At 37.8% G+C, this 27,389-nt stretch overlaps 1 protein-coding gene across 3 annotated transcripts in view; it reads right to left on the bottom strand.

Annotated features, from left to right (window-relative positions):
* CDKAL1 (CDK5 regulatory subunit associated protein 1 like 1) overlaps nucleotides 1-27,389 on the bottom strand; it is a 624,642-nt gene that overhangs the window by 213,226 nt on the left and 384,027 nt on the right. For all 3 annotated transcript variants that reach the window (XM_008707717.2, XM_040645106.1, XM_008707718.2), the window contains one exon: nucleotides 21,972-22,138. In XM_008707717.2, coding sequence (XP_008705939.1) covers nucleotides 21,972-22,138 — 167 coding nt within the window. The remainder of the gene's footprint in view (nucleotides 1-21,971; nucleotides 22,139-27,389) is intronic.

The raw sequence follows: 27,389 nt of genomic DNA, 5'->3' as shown, positions 1-27,389 counted from the left end.
GCTGGAACGGACACACGGGCACACTGACCCATGAAAGGTACCAGAATATGCCACCCCAAAATACGCCTCTTGGTGTTATGAATTCTTTTGACTTAAAGGCAATGAAGAATCAGCAGACCCAGGAAAAGCTCTAAAAACCAGGGCCTTTGTTTTCCTTTTGTAAAAGAAATTTCCATTTTTAAAGATGGAAATCTGGAAAAAAGAAAACGATGTAAATATGGACATTCCAAACTAGGAACAGAAGAACTTTCAACACCTCTTACCAATGATGAAAAGCCAACCTTAGATCTGCATTGCAAACCTTACTAAAGAATGTTTGTTAATCACCTTCTCCTAATTTGTCTTCCTCACCCTGAAGCCCCCATCCTTTCTTTTTTGTTTCAGCGTAGGAAGGCAGATAACCCAAGTTCTGAACACCCATCTGGGGCGCTGACTGCCGGGTGCTTCTATGCATACATGAGTGGCGCGCACGTTGATCAGTTTGTTTTACTCTTCGTAACCTGCCTTTGGCCGGTCTAACTTACAGAAGCCCACCTAGAGAAGCTAAGGTGGGTAGAGGAAAAGATTTTTTTCCTCCCCTAGATACTGCTCCATCAAATGTGTCTCACAAAGGCATCATCCCTGCAGATGACGTGTGATCGTCCCTAAATCTAAGACTATTCTTGAGGAAGAGCATCAACTAATTCACATGAAGATGTTTAACAATCCTCTCTGGGAGCAGGGTTAGAAAGAAGCAGTGAAGAGTGGTCTCTTTAAACAAGATGTAAAATAGAGATAGATCAATTTCTATATAGATATATCAAAGGCGATTTAAATTTTGTTAAGTTGCAACATTTTCTTTTTAACAAATTTATCAGAAATGCATGGATTTTTTCCAAATGTCTCAAAATGTATTAATTAAACAGCTCTTACTATATTACTTGAAATTAGATGGTAATAAACAAGATCTTTGTAATCTTTTGCTACTGAACAGTATGAAATTTGAATTCAAACTGATAAATGGGTATGGGTGTATCATTTTTAAAAGGCAACAAGGCAGGGCATATTTCCTCCTTGTTCTACTTTAATTGTTTTCACTTGGTAAAAATGGCTTCACACGTCAGTTCTTTAATTGGAGCTGAAATGAAAGCATTTCTAGTTACTGCAGGGTAGGCAGGCTAGCTTGTCTAAGAACACCTTGTCAGAATATTTTGATATTCTAACCTGCTGCTTTTTGAAGTACCATGGCTCCTAAGTTACAGGATCAGATAGATTATCTAGCACATAAAGAAAGATCAGCAAAAACTTCCATTTGATGCACCAAATCTACCTTTTAATACTGGAGCTAATTTTTTAATGTTTTGTTATCTTTTAATCAAATGGAAGTTAAAATTCTACACAATTGAAATAGATTTCTTCAAAAGAGCAGGGAAAATTAAGATTTTTATTATCCTCTTTTCTGTCAAAGCCCGTGGCCTCTACAAATATAAAAATCTGCTGCACCTTTTTTGCAAGTTTCTGGCTAATGATAATAGAAGCAATCATTTGATACAAAAGTACTTTCAGATATTAAATTATGCACTTCATCCTGCCAAGATCAGATGTGGCATACATACAGATTATTAATAATTATGTTTACCTGTCTTCAGAACCTGATAAACGTGGGTCTAAGTAACAATGATTAAGGAGATACAGTGCACCAGATTACAGGCTAGGAATTTCCTTCTCTCTTAGGTGAGAAAAATGATTTCCAAATCAAGTACTCTGCCCTTATTTTAATATTTCAAAATTCGCTGGAGACTGAGAATATAGAAAACAGAAAGGGAAAGAAAGAACTATGTCACAGATAAGTCTAACAAAATGTGTAATATGCTGAAATGACCCAGGATAGAGGATAATGGTCATCAAGAGTTTTCTATGTAATGTTGGATCATTTCTCTGGTCCCATCCTCACAATTCAGAGGATATCTAGGAAGAACTGGGAATTATTCTGAAAGGTGTCAAGAACTGGGAGAACACATTCCAGATGAAATTTATCCCAAGTATCCCCTGAGTGAAATTAACACTCTGGAATGTCTTCTGAGTGAAATGAAGAAGGGGTTCAACCCCGTAGAGGTTTAAGGATTACACATTAAAACTACTCATTTGAAGCTAAAACCAAATGGGTGTTTAATTTTATTTTTTCCTTAAGAAACTATTGAATAACTTTCCACAATCTCTGGTTATATAAATGAAGTTTAAAAATTAAGTTTGTGTAGAAGAATGGACAAAGGAAATGTGGTATATACCGTGTTATATGTATACATATATATATATATATACACACACACACAAAGAGGAACATATTCAGCCATTTAAAAAAAAAAAAAAAAAAAAAGGAAATCCTCCCATTTCCAACAATCTGAATGGACCTCGAGAGCATTACGCTAAGTGAAATAAGCCAGATCTTAAAAATGCTCGTAAGAAAAAAATAATATAACTATCTGTGGTGAGGGTTGTTAACTAGACTTACTGGGGTTATTATTTTGCATTACATACAAATATTGAATCATTATGTTGAATGCATGAAACTAATATATGTCAATTATATCTCAATTTTAAAAACGATTTTGCTAATTGGATTGTGATGATGGCTGTACAAGTATACAAATCTACTAAAAATTACCATCAAACTGTACACTTAAGAGTATAATCTTCGAGCCTAAAATCCAGAAATTTAGGTATAAACGATTTAAAGTTGAAGTTTACTTAGAGGCACAGACCAGGTCTTTGAAAATGCCAAAATAAGAACTGTGAATATCAAATCACTTAAATACATTGATTGCTTCTTGATTAAAATTAGGTACTATCAACTCAATTCAATAAAAGATGCCAAATATTTTTTATATGCGATGTAAAAGGTAAACGCGGGGGGGGTGTTAATTAAAATGTGGAATATGGTAATTATCTAGTAGAGGTATAAAGTGTTCTAAGTAAGAATTGAAAATAAACGATTAATTCTTTGTGTACATGGGAAAGACAGGGGAATGGATAATCGAAGAATGGGTGGATTGTTAGTAGGCAGGAGAAGCTTGGAGGTGGGGAGTTACATTCTAGACCAAGGGTGACATTTGACTAAGGGTGAAAAGTCTAGAGCATGTTCTGGGCAAAGCAGCAGGTCTCTTTTAAGTGAAAGTATGTTACTAGAAAGTTGGTATATGGTAGAGGGAGGGAGGAAAGTCATCATTGGAAAATGAGATGGGAAAGGCAGGGTAGAGTGCCAGCCTAAGGTGTGGGATTTTGTTTTGCAGACAATTGAGTGGTACTGAAACTTTTGCTTGGTATTACCCCAAAATAATTTTTTAAAAACCATGTGCCTCCTTATACATTTTTTATTGACACTGAAATTTTTTTCATGATAAGTTTAACTTGCAAAGTTTAAATAAGTTGCAAAGTTCAAATATGGAACTGTAAAACAAAACTGTTACATCACCCCTTAAATGTATTCACTGAAATATAATAAGAAAATTGACATCTTTTTTTCTTTCAATTTGAATTTCCTTTCTACTTCCTCCATAAACTTTGATCTAATATATTTTTAAGCTTGAAAGTCTACTGATCATTCTAACCATCCTTCTCTGTATGTTAAAATAAAAATATTATTGTGACTGCAAGGCTCTAAGTATTTTTAAAGAAAACTTTTTAAAAAATTGAATTGTCATGGAATTACTAGTACACAATTCATCAAAAGAGCATAAATACTTATTAAGCATAAATGTAAACATTTATTATAAATGCAGTCTTTAATGAACTGGATGGTGAGGGCAGCAGGTCTGAACTCTGTTGCCTTGACAGACGCAGCTTCACAAGTGCTTTGTTTGGTGACCTGAAGGGGTTCCAGAAAGGCGAGAGGGAGGTGCGGCAGGAGACCCACCATGAAGCCTTCACTACAGACAAATCAATTGTAGGAAAGAGTACAAATGGAAAATGATGACCTGGAAATGGATTCATTTTTAAATGACCCTTGCCTGAGAGTTTGTTTCTCTCTAGGAACACACTACGGCCATTGGAAGATGCACGCTTAAACTATGGTTTGTTAGGACAAAAGGTGTGACCTGCACAGTGCAAAGAAATGTGGCAAAATATCAGAGACTTCTAAGGGTTGAGCAATATAAGAAACACACAGCAACTATTGGGGGATAGTGGATGAGTGTGAGAAATTCACGGATTTTGAAACTCTAACCAAGCAGGAAAAGGTTGTAGAATTTTGGCAAGGAAATACTGAGCTCATTTTTAAAAATTGAGATATAATTGCCATATAACATTATATTAGTTTCAGGTGTACAACATAATGATTTGATATTTATGTATATTGTGAAATAAGCACCACAATAAATCAAGTTAACAAGCCTCATCAGACACAATTACAGATTTTTTTCTTAGGATAAGAACTTGCAAAGATATACTCTCTCAGCAACTTTCCTTTTTCTTAATTTAAGAGATTTTTGAGAGAGAGAGAGCACAAGCAGGAAGGAGGACAGAAGGAGAAGCAGACTCCCCGCTGAACAGAGAGCCCGATGTGGGACTCGCTCCCAGGACCCTGGGATCACAACCTGAGCCGAAGGCAGACGCTTCACCGACTGAGCCACCAGGTGTCCTCTCAGCAACTTTCTTTCATACGATACAGTATTGCTAACTCCCGTCACCACACTGTATGACGCTGTACAGTACATGCTCCTTTTGACCACCTTCACCCATTTCACCCACTCCTGCATCCCCTATCCTCACCCCACTTTGGCAACCACGAATCTGTTCTCTGTATCCAGGAGCTTGTTGTTCCTTTTTTTAAAATTCCACATCTCGGTGAGATCATACAGTATTTGTTTTTCTCTGTTGGGCTTATTTGACTTAGTATAATGTCCTCAAAGTCCACCCAGATTGTTGACAGTGGCAGGATTTTCTTTTTTATGCCTGAATAATATTCCACAGTAGCTATAAACACCACATTTTCTTTATCCATTCATTCGTCCATAAATATCTTACTTTTTATACAGAAGTGTTTTTAATGACCAGTTAACCAAAAATAATTTGTCATCATTTCAAATATGAAAAGACTAATTATGACTACGACTAAATTTCAGGTGCCTAAAACTCTTTTTTAAGATAATCAAGATATAAGGAATTCACATAACAAGTCAAATCAGTTGAAGAGCAGAGGATACTGCTCAAATGCTATGCTAGTGTCCAACTGTATCTTAATTTTGCTGTCCAAAACAAGAGATATTTTAAACAAATGAAAACTCCACATGCCAGGGGAAAAAACAATCCACATTCACTATTTTGCACATTTTACTATTCAGTTCTCTAAATCAACAACCAATAATAAAATAATTAAATTCATTTTAATTTTTTACTGAACTTTAAAATGTGCAACATGATAGAGAAATTCCCACAGTCCACTTCAAAAAAAAAAAAAAAAAGGCACCATACTGCCTCACTCAGTAATAAAACTGTTAACTTGTAGCCCAAAGAGAATACGAAAAACCTGGTATTTTTAAATATAGCTCCACTTTATAGTTATCTGTATGTCTAACTTAACATTTCCTGCTTCTGTTTTTCACAAAGTATTCTGTATTGCTAGATATAATTATACATTCCACAGAATGAAAAAGTACAATATAAGGCCTCCGTTAGTCCCATCTGGATATAATAAAGGAATCAGCTTTTGAAATGGCAGGACTGTGAAAGGAAAACTCTACCTTTAATCATAACAGAAACAGCTGATTGCCCTTTCTCCTACACTGTGGCACCTACTAATAACTGTTAAGAAAAACACTAGCCACATGTGAAACTCTGAATCAGTGGGGATCTGAAGAGCCACAGACTGGTTGAATCAGCTTCAAGCTGACTTTACAAAACACAGTCCGAAGTTGAACCTTTGCAACATTATACGTGGAATGTCCTTTAGGACGCTGATTATGTAGTAGCTGAGTAGCCACATCTGTGATACATTACAAAACCAAAGTAGTTGCCAGTAAAGTTTTTAGTATTTCATCGCTGAAGAGCACACACTTTTGGTTTAGCAAAACCTACACTGTCTTAATAGTCTCAAATTTTAGACTCACTTTCATGTCTTTGAGTTTGGAACTATTTTCTCTTCCTTGAGTTAATATGGATTAATTTATTAGATTATTAATCTGTTAACTAGATATGTAAGAAAAAAACATTAAATAACTGTAGGTGACTTAGTAAAAAGTCATAGGATGAGAAAACTTGGAAGAATCTAAGAGATACATAGATCAAACTGTTCACCCACTACCACAACTTTCAGGCAAAGATACAAATTTAAAGAGGTTATATGACTTGTCTAAGGTCACACAGTTAAACAGGGCTGCAGTAAGGGTTAGAACCAAGGTCTTCAGATTTTCAGAACAGTGAGCGCCTTCTTAAATGTAACTCTTACAAGTTTATGATAGGTTTCATTATAAAACACTTTTATTACAAATTTAACCAAAGTACACACAAAAAAAGTATTCTAACAGTGTATGTGACTTATTGAGTCTGCCATCATATAAATATATTTAATATAAATAAAACCTCTATATTCCAAATTTTTTCATTCTCTTGAATAGACATTACTACATCAACCACCCACTGGGAAAAACCAATTCACGACCAATCCCAAACACCTCCCCATTTGGGGGCGGGGGTGTGGAATAAATACTGGTTCATCTGTCGAAGGGTCTTTATTATGTCTCATTCAAAATCTATTTAAAAGAATAGTGGCAAGTCTCACACATGGCTGGCAATTTCATTAAGGCCAAACATGCTTGCTCTGTGACCCAGCAATTCCGCTCCTAGGTATATACACAAGAGAAATGAATACATATGTTCACCAAAGGACACATATAATGTTCATGTAAGCTTTATTCATAATAACTGAAATCCAGAATCATCCTAATGTTCAACGGGAGAATGACTGGGGAAAAAAATGTGGTGTAGGCACACAATGGAAGAAAGACAAATTCCCTGTACACACAACAACATGGATGCCTCCCAAAGACATCCTGTTGGGCAAATGACAAGACGGCAGCACTAACGCAGAGGCCCAGATGAATACTGGCATATGTCTCTCTGCTTACAGTGACTAGTTACCTGGGAGCCACTCCTTCCCCCTCGGCCCTCAGAAAGCTTCATACTTCCTTCCTGAGTCCTGCTCTACTCCCTCCCTGGACATCTTTCTCCTTCCCTAGAAGGACTTCAGAATTCAGTTTGCTCTGTGTTAATCACAAGATTTCTGATGAGAAAATATTTAGGAGTTGGAAATACCTGATCCATAAAACACCTTTGTTCAGGAAAATAAGAAACAAGTTCTGTACTTTCAGATATGATGCATTGTTAAGATGACATTCCAAAATTCCTGTAAGAGAACAATAATAACAACAGCTGATGGCTATTGAGCACTTTCTATGTGTCAGGTACTATCCTAAGCATTCTACATATATTAATTTGTTGTTCTATGGATATTACTCTATTTCAGGCTAAAACAAAATATTAAATTTAATAGGATCCTACAAAGCACTGTTGATACATTATTTAATATTCTTTGTACAGGGTAACTGCTATTATGCCCTAGTTGATATCTGAAAACATTAATACCTGGAGAAATGTGAAAATCTGTCCAGTGTCCCACCCAAATCAACAGCACATCCAAGACTGTATCAAAGAATGGTCCTGACACCTGCCAATCAGCAACAGTCAGTTCTGTTTTTATGGACTCCCTCTGAGCTCTAAAATCAAAAATGCTTGCTTAAGAGAAGAGAACAGAGGCTCATGAGATACCCCACACTGAGGTCCCAGTATTAACTGATAACACATGTTCCAAGCAGGAAATGTACCTGAAATGTACCTGAAACTGAGGAAATCAACACAGGTAAAAGTGGGCTAGGTTGGTGGTAAGAGCAAGAGGAACAGAAGTAGGTTAATGTTTATCTTGTTTTCTTTTGACAACTTCTTTCCAGAAATAGTAAGGACTCTGAGAAGGAGAGGAATATAAAGAAACTTATAGGCTTCCACTGGTAAATCTGAGAGTAAACAAAAGAAGAGGAGCTGGTGCCTTGAGAGACTTACGAAGGCTTGAGTATGGAGAGCGCTCCACACCCAGTGTGATTGGGAGTGAATGTTAGAGGGAATGTGTCTGAAAACTCATGGAGCCAGCCACCAAAATGATCCCCAGTTCCTCTCCAGGGCCATAGGTGGGGAACAAATAGAGCACATTGGCAGAGCAATCATCTCTTGACCAATAGAGAGATCTTTGTGATATGGTTTTCTGCAAATTTCACTTTTATACTGCCTTATTTGCAATATGAAAAGCACCTGAAAGTGTGGAGGGCCATGCTATCCAAAAGAATGTTTTTTTCTCAGGTTTTAGATGGCAGATGCAAGTCAAGGAATTGATTCCTCACACTCATTACAGTAACTCTTTGTGCTCATGGACAAAGGTTTCTATAAATAGGATACAACCTTGAAAGCAAGTGCTAAGATGATTAGTTCACACCAAATATCAGATAATGAAATGGCACTTTTTAATGCTACTTTTAAAGTTTTAACTCACATCAAGTAAAAATGAGTTTGAAAAGATTTTAGAAGGCTCAGAATTAGAAATCAAACAGAAAATTTTAAATGTCTCATTCAGTGAAATCCTTTCAAAATGGTATTCCCTTTTCAGAAACACTCAGATATGAATGAAGTGATCAAGATTCAACTAAACAGCCAGATTAATGACAAAACTGATTCAGACTCAGGTTTTATACTTGTGTGAACACTACACTACAAATATGACCCATTCAAGATAGAAGAATAAATAAAAACATCATAAAGATATTTTAACAAAAATGTTGGTAATAAAACTTTAAAATCTTTGCTTATGTCCATGACAGTAAAAGAATGTACTGCACATTTCAAAATGACTCATTAATCCCTGGAATTAAATATCTCTGAATTACCAGTATTTTCCTGTGGTTTATTGCAAATCCTAGAGTTTATAGCTATTACTTGCCAATTTGATATCTTTTTAGTTTAGTAAATTGACATCAACAGCAAACATCTTCATTCTGATTAACAAATGGTTAATCAATTGATGTGCAAAGCTTTCTGGAAGACTACACAGATGATGGAACATAGCCTTGTGAAGGGGACATCATTATGAAGAAAACACAGAAAACAGTCAATACAAACAGAAACTTCAGCAACATAAAAGATAGTGATTGAAGAAGTTGAATTATCTATTAGAACAGAAATAACAAAACACTATTTGATATGGTTTTTAGTAAGAGAATCAATTAGAAAAAGAGAGTGAAAGCAACCAACTGTCATAGTCAAGATTCAGTCAATGTATGCCACATTACCTCCTATGTGGTGCCCAGAGCTATGAGTATCTAATGAGGTATACATTTTATCTCTGTGCTTTCTGTGAGGGTGATGTTTGTTACAGGCCACTGAGAGACTCAATTAATAGTGATCTTTCGCTGTCAATAACCTACTAATGACATGAGCTCCTCCTCAAAAGTGTTAGGAGGGCAGATGGCACCATCAGTGACTGATGGCACCTTTAACATGGAACACAAAAATTAAGCAAGAAAATTGACTAACTCAACACACTAATGGCCTGACAGATATATAGGCAGCCCATTTCAAGGCATAAATAATATTTACTGACATCAGAAGGAATGGCAGAGTAAAGACCTCTGAAAATCCTCTCCTCCATAGAAACAATGAAGATAGTGACAAAATGGTCAAAATCAACTTTTTCAGAATTCTGGAAATTAACTAAAGGCTTGTAGCAATCTGGGTAGCCTTTATTCAAGGAAAATGGAGGAATCCTGGTAAGAATAGTGAGCTATGAGGCATTTTAAACCTGCCCTTTCCTCTCCTCCCACTCCCTAGTTCTGCGGTAGCCTTGAAAACCAACAGCCTTTAATCATGGTGAAAACCAGCAGCTGGGCAGCCACTGGAGGGGACAAAAGAGAGTCAGAGCTCCTTCAAAGCCCTATTCCAAGAAAACTGTCATTATCTGATCTGTCTAGTGGTTCTATGGAAGACTCTACTCACTCAGCTTGCTTATTTAACCTGACCTGGCACTCACACAGTGAAAACAGCCTTTTTCCCAGGGGCATTTGTCAAAAATAATCAGCTGCAATTGTTTAACATCAGGGCTGCCTGGGGCTATGAATAAGTTAGGGCAAATGATAAACAAACCAAAAAGCTTAACAGAAAAAGCTAGGGAATGTGATGTCCAGAGGGGGCTTTGAAAAACCCTGACATATTGTAGGGAATCTAGAAGGCCACGTGCATGCATAGGACTGTGTGTACACAGAGGTTGTGCTCATGAAAGGCCCAACAAGGCCTTCAGTTCTCACCTCTGGCCTAACCTGAAGTCTCACACAAACAGGAAATAAAGGTAAAAACATAGTTGTAAGCACCCTGACTGAGCATTTAAGACATGCTCCAATATGCTCCTCTGTGAAGAGTTAGAGACTTTTGGGTTCTAGGCACTAAAGAAAACTTCTACCCGTCAGCTGACCACCGAGCTAATATGGTAGAGACTTCACTATCTACACATAAGAAAAATACAGACTTACTGATTTAAATTAAGAAATGTCACTAAACGAACAACGATAGTAACAATAACAACAACACACCGCGGGTGAAGGAGGTCTATTTGATTTCCAGAGCTTCCACACTATATTTAAATGTTTGTTTAAATATCTGGTTTTCAACAAAAAAATATAAAACATGCAAAACACACAGGGAAAAAAGCAGCCAACAGAATCATCCTGGCAAAAGCCCAGATTGTACTTACCAGACAACGACTTTAAATCATCATTTTAAATATGTTCAAAGAAGTAAAATACATATGCTTAAAGAACTAAAAGAAAGCATGAGAATAATGGCTTACCAAATAAAGAATATCAATACTGAGAAATAAATTATAAAAAAAGAGCCAGATAGACATTCTGGTAAGAAAAGTATAAGAATGGAAATAAAAAATTCTCTAGAGAGGCTCAGTGGGATATCTCAGCATGCAGAAGAAGAAGTCAGCAACCTGAAGACAGGTCAGTTGAGATTATTTGGTCTGAAGAACAGAAAGAAATAAGAACAAATAAAAATGAACAGTGCCTCAGAAATTTGTGGGATACCATAGAGCATAGCAACACACACATAATGTGAATTCCAGAAGGGGGCAGTGGAAAAAAAGGCAGAAAGAATATCTAAAGAAATAATGGCAAAAAACCCTCACAACTTTGAAGAAAAATGTTACACATTCTACGAGCTCTAGGTAGGACAAACTCAAAGAGCTCTACCCCAGGTGTTTCACAAACAACCGGTTGAAAGACAAAGAGAGAATCCTGATAGCAGCAAGAGGAGTAACTCGCCATGAACCAAGGATGTCCAACAGATTAACAGTTTATTTCTAATCAGAAATCACAGAGGCCAGAAGGCACTGGCATGACATAAAAGGGGCTGAAAGAAAAAGACTGTTAATGAAGAATTCTAAATCCAGAGAAGTTATCCTCCAAAAAAAGAAAAAAATTAAGACATTCCCAGATAAACAAAAACTGAGAGAATATGTTGCTAGCAGACCTACATTAAAAATACTAAATGAAGTTCTTCAGGCTGAAATGAAAAGGACCCTAGACAGCAACTACAATTTGCATGAAAAAATACAGAGCACCAGTAACAAAAACTATACAAATAGAAAAGACAGCATAAATGTGATTTCTGTTTGTAACACTTGTTTTTTATCTTATCTAATTTAAAAGACAACGGCATAAAGCACTAATTAGAAATGCGCTGATGAGGGGCATCTGGGTGGCTCAGTCGGTTAAGCGTCTGACTCTTGACTTCAGCTCAGGTCATGATCTTAGTGTTGTGAGATGGAGCGCCATGTCAGGCTCTGTGCTGAGTGTGGAACCTGCTTAAGATTCTCTCTCTCCCTTTCCCTCTGCCTCCTGTCCCCTGCTCACGGTCTCATGCTTTCTAACGAAAAAAATAAAGGAAAGAAAGAAATGTGTGGATGACCATACGTTGTGCAAAAAAATAATCTGTATGACAAGAGCACAGAAGAGGAGAGGGAACTGAGGTATACATAAAAGCAAAGTTTTTGCATGCGAGTATAAAATTGGTATAATTCAACGCAGACTTCTACAAATTAAGATATTAACTGTAATCTCTAATACAACCACTAAGAAAATAACTACGCAGACTTCTACAAATTAAGATATTAACTGTAATCTCTAATACAACCACTAAGAAAATAACTAACTACACACACACACACACACACACACACGGATATTTATATAAATAAAACAAGGAAATTAAAATGGCACACTACAGAATGTCTGTTTATCACAGAACAAGGCTGTTGTGGGTTGCACTGGTCTCAAAAAAGATCTACTGGAGTCATCATCCCTAGTACCTGTGAATATGATCAGTTGGAAACAGGGTCTCCGTGGATATAATAAAGTTTAAATGAGGTCGAACTTAATTAAGGTGGGCCCTAATTCAATGACTGGTATTCCTATAAGAAGAGGAAATTTGGACACAGAGACAGAGAGGAGAACACCATGAAGACTGACATAGAAACTGAGGTGACGTGTCTACCAGCCAAGGAATGCCAAAATCTGCCAGCAGCGACCAGAAGCTAGGAGAGGGAGATAGGACAGATTCTCAACTCAGAGCCTCCAGGAAGGAACTAAGACTGCCAACACTCTGACTTTGGACCTTTGGCCTCCAAAACTGGGCGAGAATAAATATGTGTTATTTTCAGCAGCCTAGTCTGTGGTACTTTGTTACATCAACCTTAGGAAACTGACACATAGTCAGTAATAGAAGAAAAGAGGAACAAAAAACAAGGATTTGTTGAGGTAGGAAAAAAACGAAGGCTGAAAATATAGTAATACATTAATCAAAGCTTAATGTCTGAAGTTTCAACTGATCAGAATGGAGGCTGATATTCCATATGACACTGGGTAATAAGAGTTGATACAAAGCTTGCTTTTTAGATATATTTTAACATGTAATTAGGAAGTTCTTTCTTTGTTGCTGTATATTAGAGATAGACTTATCCACAGTACTTTTCTGTAATCAAACACTGCTTTACATGTAACAAACTTTTCAGTGATTTTTTAAAACACACATGTTATAATGAAAAAACAGAATAGACTTTCCCCCTAAATTAATGAACAAATAATTCAAAATTATTTTCAACATTACAGTTTGATTTTCTCTGGACCACATGCAGCAACTCTGACGCTAAAATGACCGATTACACATGGACTACTCCTGCCCATTTAATCTATCTGACAGTTTTGCTACATGACATGCAAATAAAGAAGTTCTTAACAATAACAGTAATTTAAAAACCTTTACGCTTCCAATCTAGGGCACAATCATTATTTACTGTTAAATGACATTACAGAATTTGGGACTTCAATTTTGAAACCTTAACATTTTCATGCCGATTATTATTGTGGTACCAAAGGAAGATGTGGGGAAAAGAACAGATATATTCAGGACCTAGAAGCAACAAACAATTCAGTAGATTAGACACCAATAGAAGCAAACTAAGAAACTGCACTTTACTTTGTGAAAAATATGCGGAATGTCACTTTACTATTCCATGAACCATTAACTTCATTACCAACCTGTCTGTTCTACACCATGAATCATCTGAAAATTCCATTACCCACCTGATATAAAATATGAGGATTTCATTTTACTAAGTGCTGAATTAGCAAGTAGCTAAGGTAGCCTTTCATAGGCTATCAGAGCAAAGAAATCAATAGAGAAATGATCCTAGAATCAAAAGGAAAGTGTAAAGGAATGACCGTTGATTGCCTTGTGTGTTAGCTGCTCTCTGTGCTTATGAAGGAAAGTCAAAGGCAGCTTTTCTCAATGGTTTGAGCATAAGTGACTTCCTAAATTAATGAGGAAGATAAAGCCCACAGATGGTGTATTGTGGAGTTTGAACTATACTAATTTTGACAGGTGACATGGAAGCCTTCTCAGCTACTCCTGTGAAATTAAAGATTCAGGGGAATGGCAATGTGAAATGCCTTTTAAGATGCAAATTAAACCACATACATATCTAATGCCCTCCTTTATAAATGGAAATATACACAGGAATACTAAAAGATGGAACAGGAACATTTGTATGCCACAACTGAAATATGTAAATTTCCAGGCTTCTCCAGTATTCTAGAATATTCTAGAAGTATTCTAGAAAGTATTTCATATATATAATTTCCATTACATATAATTCTTAATATAGCTAATATATACTATGTTACATATTATATATATATCTATTATATATTATATAATTTCTAACATACACGTTCATATATATATACACAAAAGTATTCTGTTTTGTTAAAAGATATCTATACAGAGAGATATAGTTCCATATATTTGACCATGGTATCAGTTTCTTTATAAAGCATTTGCTGGGGCCTTTTCACTTATCATTTTGACACATGTTTTATCCCTACATACTTTTCCTCTCAGGAAATACCCTCTCATTCCCAAAAGAATCAATATACACATGTCATGGGATTTCATGAGCAATATTCAAAATTTTAGGCCAATGGCAAGGGGGGAAAATGATATTAGAGATTGAAAAATACAGACAGCTTTTACTACAAAGTGATTAAAGCATCTTATGGTAACCAAAAATGATCTGATGATTTATATTCCCACACTGGGTCTAGACTCCCACCTCTGCTATCTGGTAATTCAGAAACGGGAACTAAGAACATCAGTGAAGCCCACCGTCTCTATAAATTATTGATGGCCAAATAAATAGAATTTTTAAACAATGCATTTTCCATTGTGCTTCTCAGGAAGACAGAGGTAACCAATATTTTCAACATGAGGAACCTTCATCCACAAAATAGTTCATTTTCCCCTGAAAACTTGGGACAATAAATAAAATCCCTGATGAAACCTTTTGAGTCTTTTGGCTGTGAGGGCAGCAACAAAGAGTCATTTGCTGAGATCACATCTGTCTGTTTCCGAGTTCTTTTCTTTTCTGGGGCCTTGGGTCTGCACGGAAGCACGAGGCTTCATCACCCAGATGGACTATTACAAACTGAGACTCGAGTAAGAAGCACAAAGCTATGGAAGTTTTTCTGAGGGGCTGTCGGGTTTGAGAAAAGCTTAGGCTCCTTGCGCAGCACTGGAGCTCAGAGGCTGGAACGTGAGAGGGAACAAGTGAGGATCACAGGAATGAAGGGGCAGAGATGGAAGGGTGTGAGAAGGCCCAACGGAAGCTTCGCTGACACGCAGGCCCAGGCCCCTCCGAGGCTACAGAACTGTACTGTGGGGAGGAGCCTGCAATCGCGCTTAGACGGAGGAGCATTTTAATTTCATCTTTCATCACAAGTAGTCAAGTCATTTGGCAAACAGAGCTGGGGCCTCCGCTCTCCTTCCAGAAGGGCTGCTCCCAGCACTCAGCATCAGGCTCCCAGGAAAGCCTGATAAGCTTTTTATTATGGATACCAAGCCTTTTAGTATTGGATGCAGGCTTCTCTCCCCTCGATTTACAGATAGGCACAAACTTTGCCTTCCAGTTTTAGAGGTGTCAGGGACCTCTTGAAATTCACAAATGCCAGGTTCACAATGCAGTGCTGAGGATTATAATTGGCCAGAAAACGGGTGCCAACAGTCAGATCAAATCATGCACTGACGTCCCAAAGCTAAATATGGATGGCAGAAACAGAAGATTTCTCCTCTCCACTTCCTTGCTTAAAATAAATCTAGCATGGCCTTCCCTTTATCAGAAGGGGGAAATATTTTGTAAACAACAGCACAAAGTCTATTTGCATATTTTTCTGTTATTCTGAAAAGTATAAGCAATAAGGAAAAATAATTTTCAGGGCCCCCATGTGAATTATTGATTCCAGTGTGGAAATTCTGTATTGCTTTGACGCAACAGAAGCAGAGCAAGAACTGAACTTGCTATTACTTTGAAACTGTGAGGCAGTTTTTAGAAGTCTGCCAAGCCAAACGTATTATTAATGTTCATGAATTACCATGTGGCATATTTATTGTCTTTTACCAGATAAATTAATTTTGATAAATATCCAATTAGGTTAGGATATAAGCTCATTTAAGTGGAAGTAAACATACAAAAACCAAGGGTAGTGGAAAACTGTTAGTCATTACAAGATTTCTCAACCAAAAACAGATGCAACATTTTAAATATCACTATTTATGATCAATCTTACATAATATAACATAAATATACTAAATGTAAATCTTGTAAAAAAACTATACATCTTAACTGAAGCTAAATAAAATATAGTATGATATCAATGTGAATAGCATTTTTAGTGATATTTTACAGAGTAATATAAATTGAAAAGTAAGTAATTTGATTTGCTCATAACTTCGAATGTAGTTAAGTACTTAATAACAAGAATCTGCGCTCCAGATTAATCAACTTGCCCTCTCTGGACCAGGCCGTAAGTGATGTACTAAAATTCGGATACAATTTTAAGAGATACAGGAATCTTAAGGGAGCTAACATTTTAAATTATTCATAACACAGGGAGAACCAGAATGGCTTAGATAAATAAAATCCATAGATACTTCCTATATCCCTTACCAGTCAACAGCTTTGGTATCTTTTCTTTACCAGCCAACCCATAAAATGAAAAACAAGGCAAATTGCCTGATTTTAATTTCTCCTTCTTGACCATCCTCTGCTGACTGCTCTGATGGGAGATTGTAAAAAAAAAAAAAAAAAAACAAGACAAAACAAAACAAAACATAAAACAGTGAAAGCTAAGGAGGAGCGGGAAGGAGAATAAAGAAGCTAAGAGCCCAGATCATCTATTAGTTAAATAATCACACAGTGAGCTCATTTGCTGCAGGTAGTTCTAAGGATACTATCTATCGTTATGGTATTTTAGGGGGGAAATAAGTAAACTGCATCCCTTAGATGGATCTTCCTTCCCCATCTTGTACCTCCTCACAGAAGTGGGACTCCTAAGTGAGAAAGACACGTGCCAACCATCCACAAAGTCTTCCACAACTAGATGCTCGGCACAGATAGGAAGATACTTCAACGTGGACATGAGACGTGCAGTCAAGGAACAGCAAACTTCGGAGCGAGCACATGATTCCGTACACGCTCCCTCGGCATGTCAACACAGGCACTGAAACACAAAGGTGTGACCAAGATTGCCTCTCCCTAAAGATGCTAACAGCTCGGTTGGGTTTGCGTGTAAATGAGTGATCACAGAGCCCGATGACGAGCGCCCACAGAGGTCTGCTGGACAGTCTGACAGAGCAGGGAGGGAATCGCGGAAGCATTAGAGAAGGTTCTGTGGAGACTCGGTGCAGTAGAAAGCGTCGTAGAATCAGACGAGATAAGAAACCAGTCCGGCTGCTAACTAGTTATGTAATTTGACCAATAGTTACAGCGTTCTAAGATGTAGCTTCTAAATCAATAAAATGAGGAGAATAATATCTCTATAGGTATCTTATTTTAAGAAGGAAAAGAGAGAATGTGTGGAAAGCAATCAGCGTGGCTTCTTGAAAATAATGAGCAGTCAATAAACTGTACTGATGCTCTTCTTACGCAGTCTTGAGAAAGATATCAGTGATATCCGGCGCCTGAGGTCTGGGAGCCCCTATGTCACTGCCATTGGCCTCAAGATGCCTTGTGGGGTTCACGGGTATCATGTTGTCTGAATTAGTAACTTAGCTGCAGGCTACCTACGACGAGGAGGGCAACACTAAACAATGTGGTTCAAGAGTGGTCAAGTTCACAAGCCCCACCACCTTCTGTAAGGTCAGAGTCCATTCGAGAGCAATATGCCAAGGTTATTAGCTTAGTATTATCAATAGAAGAGCAAAAACAGCGAAAATCTCTCTTATCTGCCATGATAGGGGCCATGTGTTCGTTAACACATATAGTAGCAAATGCCAGTATGTCTGATCCATTCATTATTACCGACGGCCATTGTGTGGTAAGAACAGAAAGAGAAAACGTTAAAGTAGAAACTTCAGGCGTATGAAAAACCCACACTATACAGGAGGCATCGCAGGGGATTAGGGGGTGAGAACACAGGGATGCACTGGAAAAAGGCATCTTAAGGCCGCTGTATGCCAAGCTAAAGAGCGTGTCTTCTTCCTGTGGGTAATGGACAGGTGCTGAGGTCTTCAAGATGAGCGAAGATAGGTTTCCATCCATTGCTTTATCTATTGTTTCGACCTCATGTCCATATTTAATAAGTACTGTGTAAGGTTATACTTACGTTTCTACAATTCTAGGATGCTTTTCCAAAATACGTATACATAAGTATGAATGCCTGCGATATCTCTTTGTCAGCTATCTCGTCATTTAAAATGAATCTCAAGTTAATTTTTTAAGGCAGCAGTATGTTAAAATTCGGGTTTGTAGATGTTCCAAACAACACGTGATTATTTGCCTGCTTGTTAAGGATTAAGAATTCCCCCTCCCTCCCTTTTTATTCACCACACATTTATTCAATACCTACTACATAAAGTGCCACACATAATGCTAGACTTTTAAGTAGGCTCCATGCCCAACGTGGGGCTTGAACTCATGACCCCGAGATCAAGAGTCACACGCTCCACTGACTGAGCCAGGCAGGAGCCCCTAGACTCGTGATAAAACCTTAAAAGTGCATCCTATGTTAACTATAATATGTATCTTCTGTTCCTATGGAGATTTAATAAAAAGTAATATCAACAGATCTATTTTTCCACCTTATACTTTTAAATAATGACAGAACCTTTGATATTTTCCTTTAAATGATTTTCTCTTTGTGGAGCACCTGGTAGCTCAATTGGTGAAGCATCCGACTCGTGACTTCAGCTTAGGTCATGATGTTGGGGTTGTGAGATTGAGTCCCGCCATGCTGGGCATGGAGCCTGCTTAAGATTCTCTCTCTCCCTCTGTGCCCCCCACCGCTCTCTTTCACTCACCAAAAAAAAAAAAAAAAAAAAAAAAAAAAAAAAAAAAAAAAATTCCCCTTTAAGCTGTTCAATTCAATACATACATACATATGCAAGCAAGCACACTGGTAAAAGGGTTTTAAGAAAGGCTGCAAGAGTCAGATGAATGTGAAGTAAACAGAACAAGGAAAAGAAAGGGAAGGAAAAGAGCCCAGTGAAGTGCTCTCTAATTAAAGTCTGAAGCATGGAGCATCTTCCAGAAACCTAAGGAGGCATGGTCCTACCAATACAATTCTCAAGGAACCCTCACTGTGAGGGTATTAAAGCATCAGAGTAGTTATTTCAAGAGTGGGTTCCTTCTATCCCCACAGTTTAAAAGACATCACCATCTGTCATTCACTGGTGTTATTTTTGTTTTGTTTTAATTTTTTTTCTCCTGTTTCCTTTTTTTCTTATTGGCGAACTCTCTCCAGCACTCTCTAGATAAGTCAGGTAATTTCAGTAGAGTGCCCTAGGCTTAGCGAGAGGAAAATGGGGAAGCACAATGTATTGGTGAGCACGGGCCGAGGTTCAGCGGGGTTGGGCTCCCTTTCCTGATGTCCTGTTTCTTACGGGGGAGCCAGGGGAGTCTCTGCAGCTCAGTTCCCTTTCCTGTAACACAATGAATGACGTGTTTGGGGAACATGGACTCACTCAAAGGAGAATGAGAAGAACGGCCAAGGTCAAGGTGTGAAGGTCTTGTCCAAGTGCCAAAGGAAGACTTTTCAAGCTCTTACTTTCAGATGGCATGGGTCTTTTCCTCTTGCATAACTTGGCTTGTTGGTCTCATCTGCTCTCTTTTCCTTTGGGTTGCTTTCTTCCTTGGTGTGGTACGATGACTCCCAGTGTATCAAGGGCAGAGGAGTGAGTGGCTTTCTTTGGGACAAACTCTCATCCTTGAAGTTCATTTACTTTGTCATCTTCTGCAGCCTCTTCTGACCAGAATGTTAGACTTGAAAGTTCGAGGCTATAGAGCGGGCTCTATAATTTACTTTTTGAAGACGGCTCTTCTTTATCCATTCTTGATTCATTCGTTTGCTGAACCTCCACTGGGTAGGGTACATCCAGAGATGAAAATGATAATAAGGTCCCTGCCTTGTAAAGATGACGATGGAGGAGGCAAGGCCAACATTACAGGTATCTGACAGCGAGAGTCTTAAAAGGGTAACGTCATGACAATCAGAACTTGTTATCACTCCAACCACAATCTATGAACTAAACATCTGGTGTTTTTCCAAGTAAAGTGTAAAGCTATGTTTAGCAACTTCTGTTGATTTTCAGAAGCTCTCCTGGAGCATGCATTTGGAGGTCAACAGCTCCAGTACCTCTTTAGATACTGGCAGCAGGATTTGCTATAAATGCAGCGTTCGTTTCTGTAACCTTGCAATTAATTGAAGAGCTGAATTTATTCCAAGAGGTACTTTATTCAGTCATCTCAGAGCCTGTGCATGATTTCCCCCCTTATGTTTACTCCCTACTTGAACTTCGCTGATTCTAGTACTATGGTTCCCTGGGTTCCTCGATGAGATTTTTTTTCAAATCACACATCTAGCATATCTCCTGGTGGGTGCCTCCCATTTACTTCAAATGCAGCAGGAGTTACCATGTTTGATTTTTGCAGAGAAGTCACTTGCTTTTTTCAAGTGTTGGGTCAAAGGGTTACGTATAAATTGACACACCTGCAACTTATTTTTCAATAGCAAATCTTAACTGTCCCCCACTGTCCAAAGTACTAAAGTTAACCTATCAATCATATACCTTTACTAAAAAGATCTGGCTAAGGAATATGTGAATAACAAAACTGAAACTGCTGAAGTTCTTCACTGTATATTTATAATTAACAATCAGATTGCTACCAAACCTGTTTTCAGAATTTCTAAGACACGTTGCTAATATCAGGGAGGCTTCTCAGCACAACTTCAGCCAAGTATACGCCTCAAATCGAATCAACAGAAACTTTGCAACTGTTCACTCTTCTCTGGGATCTGTGCATTAAATTTGAGCAGCTATGCTTGCTTTTAGATTCTGGAATGTTTTTTCCTGCACAAAGTAACTGTAAAGAATACAACTGATTATAAAAAACATAAGTGACTTATTTCTATACTTTGCATTAATTTTCTAACAGCAGTTATTAGATTTCTTATCCATAACTATGGGTCCACTGTAATTTTTATATTCCTGAAAGAGCTGTCATGGGTCCTGGCATGTGCTTTTTCATTGAAATGGTGGCTCGTCCATCCATATTCCTTGCTCGTATTTACTGAGCATTTGTCATCAGACACCAGGTAACCTGCTCACATGCCCATGTTTCTAGTTTCACGGGAAGCTCCTTGAGGGCACACACCTGACCTGGGGAAGGGATACAAATGAGACCAGGCATCTCCCACTGCCACAACCCCTTCATGTTCACAGTGACCACAAGAGAATCAAGGAAAAGAGTACCAAGCTCTGTCTCTCTCAGATTCCACTTCATTCCTAACTATCTCCAGACAAAGGGAGGGGACTAAAAACATCCTCAGACTCGCAGCCCAGTATCTTACTGACAGGGCTAACAGCAGTTCGGATAATGTACTCACGACCTGGTTGCAAAATGAACGCAATGTCTTAGCATGCCTGAACTAGGCCAGACCAGGGTACTGAGTGGAGGAACCAAGGCACATTTATGCAATGGGAGTCTGAGGGGCTGCACAGAAGAAACAAAGAACTGTGATGAGATGGCAAGAGCTGGAAAATCCAAGCAACGTTAATTAATGGAGAACAAGCGAAAACAAGACGTGCAGACTGACAAAGAGGATTTGAAATTCTCCACTCATTCTTAGTCACGTGCGACCACAATAAATAAATAAACAAACAAACAAACAAATAAATAAAATAATGTGCAAGAGGTTGTCAATGTAACCCATGTGATGATGCTGAGGCTCCCACACTGTCCGGACTGGTTCGTGTCTGTGTCAGCAGGGAAATGGGGTGCTTTTCCTTACCTCCAGATGCTCTGAAATATAGGGTGGATTTGTCATGCCAAGCCTCAGCATTGCTCCCTCAGGAATCACTTCAACCAGTTTCCACAGCAGTGCGGGGAGACTGGTGCCAATGTCTCTGCCGTAAGCCCCTGTGTCTTCACTGGTCAACCATATCTCACAAACACCCTCTGTGAATCAAAGGAGATAATTAACAAATCTGTTGCAGAGCTGTTTCCTTCATCATACAGCTGCTCACCCTCTTTAATGCAGTATTACTCCCCACCATTATGCAGGCAGTCTGGGTATTCAATTGCAGAGAAAAAGCAGCTTATCCCATGGTGGCACTGGGTTATTAAGTTCATTTTATGAACACCAGAGAGTTACAACAATGCTGTAAATTATCGGTGCGTCCTATGGAGTGATTAACATTCACAGCCAATCAGTTCAACCGTGCTTCCTCCAAAGCACTTTGATCAGGACTAAAGCGACAATCCCATCACAATGAATACCTATTTTATTGAGCACCATAAGCCTTGGAACTGAAACAGTCACTGCACAGAAGAGGTACTATCAGGAGTTAACTCACTAATCAGCCTGTCACCAACCCAAAGAAAAATGTCAAGTGTAGTTAAGGTTTAACTCAGAAATTATTATGAGGTACCCATTTCTCCTGCAGTAACTATTCTGATTTGTTTTCTTTATTCAGTTAAGAATAGATTGCTCTGGATTGCTGCGTTCAGAGAAGTCGGTTGCTGTATAAACTAAGTATTTGTGTCCAAGAACCTGTTTACTGACAGCTTGCATCCTATTTTCCATCAATCAGACTTTACAAGAATGTACATATGTTTTGTTGTTACTGTTATCATAAAGAAGCCTGACTTCAAATATTATGGCCTGCAATAACACCCTTCCAAAAATCAAAAAGAAATACATCTGGATAACCTCGTATTATTTAAAATGAATAAGACAGAGTTAGCAAGAGCCATCCAGGTTTTCAGAACCTTTCTGAAAGCGTATTCGATTAAAGGATTAGCCTATTTTAAAAGGCCAAATGATTCACACAAAGCTAAGACCAACAATCAAATAGCCCTGTGAAATTTGCTCATGCTAAAGTGATTTGTTGCTTCAGGAGAACCTCAGCACACACACCAGGCCCACAAAGACGACAGCCTGACCCAAAAGTATACATTTCTAGAAAGAGTCTTCAAATTACAATTTTAAATTGTCTTTAGTTGATGGAAGAGAAGAATTTTAAACATACATTTAAATATTCCTAGCCAAGAGAGACAACAAATAAAACACATGGCTTTTGTGTGAATGTGAACTTAAAAACTTACAGAAAAGAGAAGCGAAAAGTAAAGATCTTTACTATTTTTAATGCGTTCCACAGAGGTGGAAAAATATACATGAAGCTGAGATCTCCAATAACTATTCTTTCCTCTAGAATAAGAGATCTATTTACTTTACCAAAAACCAGCCAAACCACATAACAACGTGTTTCACTTTGCCCTACTGGTCTATCTTTCTGAGACATGCACATCCTCACACACACCCATACAACACAGAAAATACAACGATAGAAATAAAATTTTAGTTTCCTGAAATTAAAGAATCAATAACAGCATAGAGAGCTGGAGGTATCAAAAGAAACCAGCCCGAATTAAAAAGCTGAAGATGTTTTCAGTATCTGCAAATCGGTAGTGCTGTGAATATATGGGTTTTCTTTATTTCAATTAAATATGTAGTTCCAGGAATCAATAAACATTTGCTTAGTTTTAATCATTTAATAAAAAGTTTTCTCTTCAAAAGAAATAGTCTGCCATGTTCATAGGTCACCTTTCTAGTCTGACAGTTTTATAAGTATTCTCTGCACATGGAGTAAATATTTTTCTATTTTAAAAAGAAGGGTTACAATCAGTGGTATCATCTTTATTTTAATATTACATATATCATCAGACAGTGGACTCCTACAACCTTTTTTTTTTTTTTGGTTTGTTTTTAATCTTATCACAAAATCCACTCCAGGAAAAGAGATGGCTAAGTAACAACATATACAGATTTTAAAACACTCTGAAAGAGGTTATAAAAACAGGACATTATCCATGATTTTCCAGTTACTGGCACTTGAGCAACACAATATGAATATTTTAAAATGAACAGAATAATTTTAATTTATAATTTTTCCATCCAAATGGTTCCATGTTACGCCTTATGTAGAGAGAGCGAGTTCCTGGAACAGTGCCTTGCTGTTGCTAGATGAATATAGAAGGGGGAAAATCACGATGAATAGGAATGGAAATAACATCCATGCAGAAAACAGCAGCCAGCTCTTAAAGCTGCATAGGTGGGGACCAATAGCCCCCCGGTGGGCTGAAACTTCAAATTAAATCACATAAAGAGGAAGCAGCTGTAAGACTAAATCAGCAACAACAGGAATAATGGTCTTGATGTCTCCAAGATCAAGGCTGCTAAAATGCTCTACATAATAGCAACCTGGGCTAAAACACAATGAAATGAGAGCACATGTGCAAAATGTGAAATCCCAGGACTTTCGGAGAATTAGGCCTTGCCAATTCCACCCCAAAATGTGTCCAAGATGATCTTGCTCTTAATCGACATGAGAAAGTCAGATTTTCCAAGGCTCTATCTCAAGAATTCCGATGAGTTCTGATCCTGCAAATCGTTAGGATCTAGAAAGTCATTTCATACTAACGGTGAAGCTAAATGCAGAATCCTTGTCCTGACATCCTTTTCTCTGGGAAGTCCTGTGATTACTCACGGTGCAAGCAGTTCCTGTCAGGTCAGCTTGCATATGAATTCACCAGGGAAAAGTGAAGGCTGCAGTCTGTGATCACTAATGGAGACTGGGACACATGCATGCTTCCATCTGCACACTTAATTGGCTATACTTATGGACAGAAGGGCTTGCCTAAACAGCTTCATTCCTTAAGGACCTCAGTTATGAGCTATATTCCTTTGCACATTCATTTCTTTATTGGTCTATCAAACATTTATTAAGCCCTTACCTACTATGTGCCCTGCATCAATCCCAGCTCATGACAGATATGGATTCATCATTAAGCTTCTGTGAGCTAACACTGGCTATTATCCAGGAACTGGCAAGGGGACATTAACAGACACCCTGGGAACTTCACATCCATCCCTATCAGTGGTGGTGGAGGTGGAGGGGGTGGGGACTGGAGAACACAGCCTTGGAAACCAGAATGAGAGGGGAGCTGGGCTGGCTCAGAGTGAGGATGATGTCAGCCACAATAAGATAGGCCCAGTCTGCTCTCCAACGTGGACTTCGATGAATACGTGTCAGAAAAAAAAAAAAAACACACGAAAATAAAAAAAGAGACGCAAGCAGGAAGAACTGAGATAAGAGGAGTGAATGCCCAGTAAAAACTCCCAGGCCTGTAAAAATAAATACGTGCAAAAAAAGAAAGTGGGAGGTGGAAAAGTGGGAGACAGAAATTAGCTTTTTATAAGCATCCGAGAAGAGATTTTACTTTTTCCTAAAACTGTTCATCCATCTGATTTTTGTTTGTTTTCCTGAAATTGTTCATTCTGCCTCTTCTAATGAACATAAGTTTCATCAGATCATCTACCATCCTTTTGTTGTTGTTAATTCTGGTGAAAAGACAAGCGAATACTAGGAAGAAATGAAATGCATCCTACCAGGGAAAATCCTCTAAAAAGTTCAGTTATTAGAATCCATTATCATTTTACCCAAGTAATTAGGGATCAGCCTATAGTTGAAACACGGTATTTTTCCCCGAATGGAGAGCAAACTTCACAGCTGGATTCTGATCTCTGCTCCATTGTAATTTGAGATGACAGAGGACAGAAAAAGGAGAAGACATAAAAGGTTAACAGTAAAAGAAAGATAATATCCTCAATAAAAGTCTCACAACAAAGAAAATCTGTTTTTGGAAAATCAAACTTTGCCAAAACTCAATTTCAAAAGCTTAGGACTCACTGTAACTTGTCCTACGTAGGGGCTTTACCGTCATACATGAAAATATGGGCAAAGACTGATTTCACCTAATCAGAGAACTGATTTTTTCCTCCAGTGGCTCTTGCTTTATCGTTTGGAAAATTTCTAACATATTAAGGTGATTCATTTATTCCACTGGGAGTAGAGTCTCTAAAAGTACGGATTACGAAAACAGGAAAACTGTAAACAGTGATTAATGGGATTGAAAGTTAAAGAGCACCAGACAGCCAGAAAATCTTTATCCATGACACCGAATTAAAAAAGAAAAAGTCACCTCAAAATCTGCTAAGTCTTTCTTCCTCAGAACATGGTAGCTCTCCCCTTCTCCTGTCTTGTTCCCTCCATTCCTGTCCTTGCCCTTCCCTTCCTTCTCTTTCTCCACCATCCCATTCCAGCGCTCAATCTCCATCTTCCTCAAAGGCCAATAAGGAATATGAATTAAACATACATCATGTTGTATTTATTTAATATGCATTCAATTCTCTGCTCTTAATTCCTGATGTTCTATTTTAAGGGTGAGAAGGGCACATTTAATTAGATTTTTATGTTTTTTTTCTTCTTAAAAAAAAAACCTAGAAAACTCATAAATAATTACGACTCTCTGATTAAGCATTTGAAGGGTCATGGAAATTTCTACAATGGTGATGTTTTGAAGTAATAATATATATAGGCAGTCCTCCACCTAATTAATCTACTCACTTAATAGTGAATTAGACAATATAACTTCCTTGGTTCCTTCTAATCCTATTTTTGGACGCTCAAGAATTTTATAAAAAACTCTTTTCAATTAAAAAAAAAACTGAAATGACAGTATTATTAAAGATAGCATCGTAACAGGATCAACCATGGCTATCCTGGATAGAACAATGACATACCACCGATAAAGACAAATATTAATTACCTAATTCTTCAACTATATCGTTTATACTACTTTCGCTAACTAACAAAAGTTATCAGATGCACGGAGGTGTTTTTTGCTAACTTTTTATTTTGAACGTTACATTTACAGGAAAGTTTCAACAGTAGTACGCCTAATACCCACACCTCCTTCACTCAGACTCTGGACCCAAATTTTGCCTCATTTGTGAGCGTGAGCTCTCTCTCTCTCTCTCTCCATATGGACAAACACACATGGTTGGTTTGTTTTCTTCCCTGAGAATTAGTTGCAGACATCGTGGCACTTTAAATCTAAATATGTCAGCATGTACCTTCTAAGACCAAGAACATTCTTTCTCATAAGCACAAGTGTGTTGCATGGTCTCTTAAGTTCTACATAAGATTGGTAGTCTTGCTTAAAGTTCCCCATTATCCTATAGTGACACCTGGACAGCACAGCAAGTGAATACAAACTATTTTTTTACTTAAAAGTAAGATTTTCCACTTATGGGTAAGTTCAGAGACAATTAAACTTTAAAATTATCTTTTTTATTGCTTTAGAA

Source organism: Ursus maritimus, unplaced genomic scaffold, assembly GCF_017311325.1.
Source record: "Ursus maritimus isolate PB19 unplaced genomic scaffold, ASM1731132v1 scaffold_30, whole genome shotgun sequence".
In the NCBI taxonomy this organism is placed as follows: Eukaryota; Metazoa; Chordata; class Mammalia; order Carnivora; family Ursidae; genus Ursus; species Ursus maritimus.
This window is presented reverse-complemented; position numbering and strand designations above follow the sequence as displayed.